This window comes from Halyomorpha halys, unplaced genomic scaffold (assembly GCF_000696795.3).
Source record: "Halyomorpha halys isolate HHAL.00 unplaced genomic scaffold, Hhal_1.1 Scaffold220.1, whole genome shotgun sequence".
NCBI classification, from domain to species: domain Eukaryota; kingdom Metazoa; phylum Arthropoda; class Insecta; order Hemiptera; family Pentatomidae; genus Halyomorpha; species Halyomorpha halys.
This window is the reverse complement of record NW_027104907.1, coordinates 212,210-215,639: the sequence shown is the minus strand read 5'-3', so window position 1 is coordinate 215,639 and position 3,430 is coordinate 212,210. Positions and strand designations below refer to the sequence as shown.

General features: G+C 38.5%; 1 protein-coding gene across 1 annotated transcript in view; it reads right to left on the bottom strand.

The window, feature by feature from the left end:
• LOC106679793 (caspase-2) overlaps nucleotides 1-3,430 on the bottom strand; it is an 8,874-nt gene that overhangs the window by 705 nt on the left and 4,739 nt on the right. Inside the window, exons 5-6 of the mRNA XM_067046028.1 lie at nucleotides 1,831-1,940; nucleotides 1,434-1,668 (exon numbers count right to left, since the gene is read on the bottom strand). Of these exons, the coding sequence (XP_066902129.1) occupies nucleotides 1,434-1,668; nucleotides 1,831-1,940 (345 nt within the window). The remainder of the gene's footprint in view (nucleotides 1-1,433; nucleotides 1,669-1,830; nucleotides 1,941-3,430) is intronic.

Genomic DNA, 3,430 nt, shown 5'->3' with positions numbered 1-3,430 from the left:
AGTAAGATAAGTTCATACACTACATTCTAACATAAGTTCACTCAGTGGATAAGTAAGATAAGTTTATACACTACATTCTAACGTAAGTTCACTCAATGGATAAGTTCATACACTACATTCTAACATAAGTTCACTCACTTGGTGCAGAAGTGTGAGCACATTAACAGGCTCTTCTACTGAGTTCGTGGGTTATAAATGGGCAACCACATTTTGAAAGAGCAGATTACAATTCGCTATGATTGTGCTGGTTATTAAGCATGAAGGAATAGGCGCGTTTGTGTACGGATTTACTTAACTTCTAAATGAACTCGAATGGTGGTTAAGAGTGTACATGGATATTATACTGATCTAGGATATTGTATTTTATTGTTCTAAACTCTGTTAGTTAAACCACAACCTGAGCCAACTATAGTGTTATTAAATAATAATAAGAAATCGTTTGTAAACCATGGTGATGCCGTTGGATCTCATCCTCGAGGACGATTTCGTGAAAGGAGAGGACTACCGGAGAGGATCGGTGAGACTCCGAACCTATTGATAAATATGCTGTTGGATGACTCGATAGATGAATAGAAGAGACAGTGAGTGGTGAGAAAGGCGCTACACTGAAGAAGTAATTCTCCACCATAAACAAGATTTAATGCTAAGTGGTCCCTACCACAATACTGGGTTGCAAACACCCTGACAGTACACTGAGCTTTTTGGGGAAAGCTGCAGATCTTCGGAAAGAAAATCGACCCACGGTGCCCTGCAGAGTCTCTGAAGCAAGAGAACACGTGGTAGTGGATTGCACTGTCATGAAGGAATGGAGAAAGATCTTGATTTTCTCCAATTTGGACTTCCCCAGACTGATGAAAGGAGAGGGCTACCTCAAGGAGTTCATCTACGGATATAAGGAGATGGTAGACTCTACGAAAATAAGGAGATGGTAGACTCTACGAAAATAAGGAGATGGTAGACTCTACGAAAATAAGGCTGGTATGGGCTCCGAGTGGTTGGAATTGGCGAGTTATCGTGAGAAGAAGCCCACGCAGACTGAGACTATGAAGGCTGGAACAGGCTACTGTGCAGGAGGAGACACCCGGACGGATACGTACAAGGAGGGATGGGCATACCGGACGGATGAAGTTGCATAAAAAGTGTTGAGTATTGGCAACAGTGGAATACGCAAGCCTATCGCACTACACCGTTTCTAGCCGATTTTTGAAATGAGCGATATTTTTCATTGTTAGTGGACATGAAAAAACAATGCAGGAATAATTCAAAGGAGGATCCTGGAAAAAGGTAAGCTAAAGGATGTTCTGCATTCGTCAGCCGAATCGATATAGTCCCATCTTCCATTCAGCAGACATTTTGAAATGAAAGGACTAGGATTTCAAGTACTAATCTACATTATTACACTTAATGTCTTAACTTCAAGACGTTTCACCGACCGTTCAGAGCCTTCTTCAGCTCCTGCCTGGAAATTAGGAGTGGCCTCGATGCCGGAGGTTTCTCGTACCTGGCCTCCTTCTTCTTGCCCCCGATGGTGTCCCAGGCGGCCTTGTAGTACTTCACGGCTCGGCTGGAGAGGAACATGAGCTTGTTGAAGCTCCAGTTCTCGATGTAGAGCGCCTGGTAGGGGATCGTGCTCTTCTCTATGAACCGCTTCCGCAGTTTCATATCCACCTGGAATCAGTCCTGGTTACAATCGATCCTAATGATGCCTGAATCTGATAAACTCTGGCTAATTAGTTATTTATTCCTATTGGAGGACCTCAAGACATTATTTCGAAATCCTCCAATAGCACCCTATGATGATTGATGGTAAGATTAAAGATGAATGATTACCTTGTTGAGGATGGCGATGAGGTGCATGGTGGCTCCTTCGGCTTTGATGGTCTCGCAGAGCTCCTGGATGAAGCATGATCCCGTTTTGGAAAATGTGAACGACTCGTATCCTATGGGAAAGGTTCTATGTAGCTCATCTTTCCCGTATAAATACATTTTTCTTATCCTAAATTAGTATACTCAGTTAAACAATAATAATTACATCAGAGCCTTTTAAGAGATATTGTCTATTTTTAAAATAAATAATATTTACAATTTATTTTGTATTATCATCTAAACAATACATTAATTTTATGACGCATCAAGTAATTTTTCTCAGATTTTTGAATTTAAAATTTCTGAAAATTTGCAGTTTGAAAAAAAAAAAAGTGTAACTTGAAAAACGACAGTTTGCATTTTTATTTTTTTAAATCGTGCAATTTTCCCCAAGATTCATTTCATATTCTTTGCAAAATCTTTTTAAAATTAAATAAGCTAGTATTGATTATCCATGTACAACTATTTCACAAATACGGCTTAATCTCGGCGATCCGAACACTCCAGTAATGGTACTCCGAAAAGGAGTAAAAAAAAAGTTATATTTTTAAAGAAAATTCAGCGGGCAATAACATTTTCGTTTTGAAACAAAAGTGTACATGTGTATGTGTACATGTGCAAAGGATACTTTTAACTTCCCGATCTATAGATAAGTTATTCAATCACCGTAAAAATCGAAAGTGGAAATTCTTCCTCATCTTCCATATCGTGTAATCTAATTCCTATGAAAGTTTTCATAATACAGTGATACAAAAAATCAAGCTACATCACCGTATAGATCTACTGCCATAGCTACAAAACAAGAAAACCTTACGACATTTTAGTACGACAAAAATTTGTATGACAAAGATGTTCAGTTATATTGCGTTACTGCTTGGGAGGGTGTTGTCCATACAATATTTATGAAATCCATAGTTCGGCAAAGAGAACATCCATGAAGTATCAACAGGAAACAATGCCGAAGCCAGCCGTCGAAGATGATTTCGACAACGATTAAAAGTATAAATTCCGATGCTTCAGTGAATGATACAGATGCTGATGAAAGGTTTAAGGGTCGTAAGTTCACATTTAAAAGTTATGAGAAAATCGTACAGAGTATCACATACGCCTCTAACAACGAAGAAGAAGAAGGTGAAAGAAAAATAGAGGAACCAAAGACAAAAAAGCATGAAGAAGCAGATCTTCAATCATCGGCTGACCTGGGCAACAGGAATGTTACATCGTGGCAGCCAGTCCTTCTCTTTCCGCGTCAGGGAAGTAGTTTCTGCAGAGGTCTAAGCAAAAAAAAATAAAATAAAAACATTCTTAAAAAAAATATTAATTTTTAAACTTCAAACTGTCACATTTCCAATAAAACGTGCAAACAAATAAAATAAACAAAAATAGTTACGTATATTCATATTTTTTTAATTTTTCGTAATACCTTTTGTAATCCAAACACCCCCCCCCCCATGGGAGCTATTAGTTGGATTACCGAAACTACACCTTATATAAATTTTGAGGTGTAGATAGTTGACCGTAGATTAATGCTTGAAGAAGTTTGTCGGGGGGTGCGGTCAGCAAA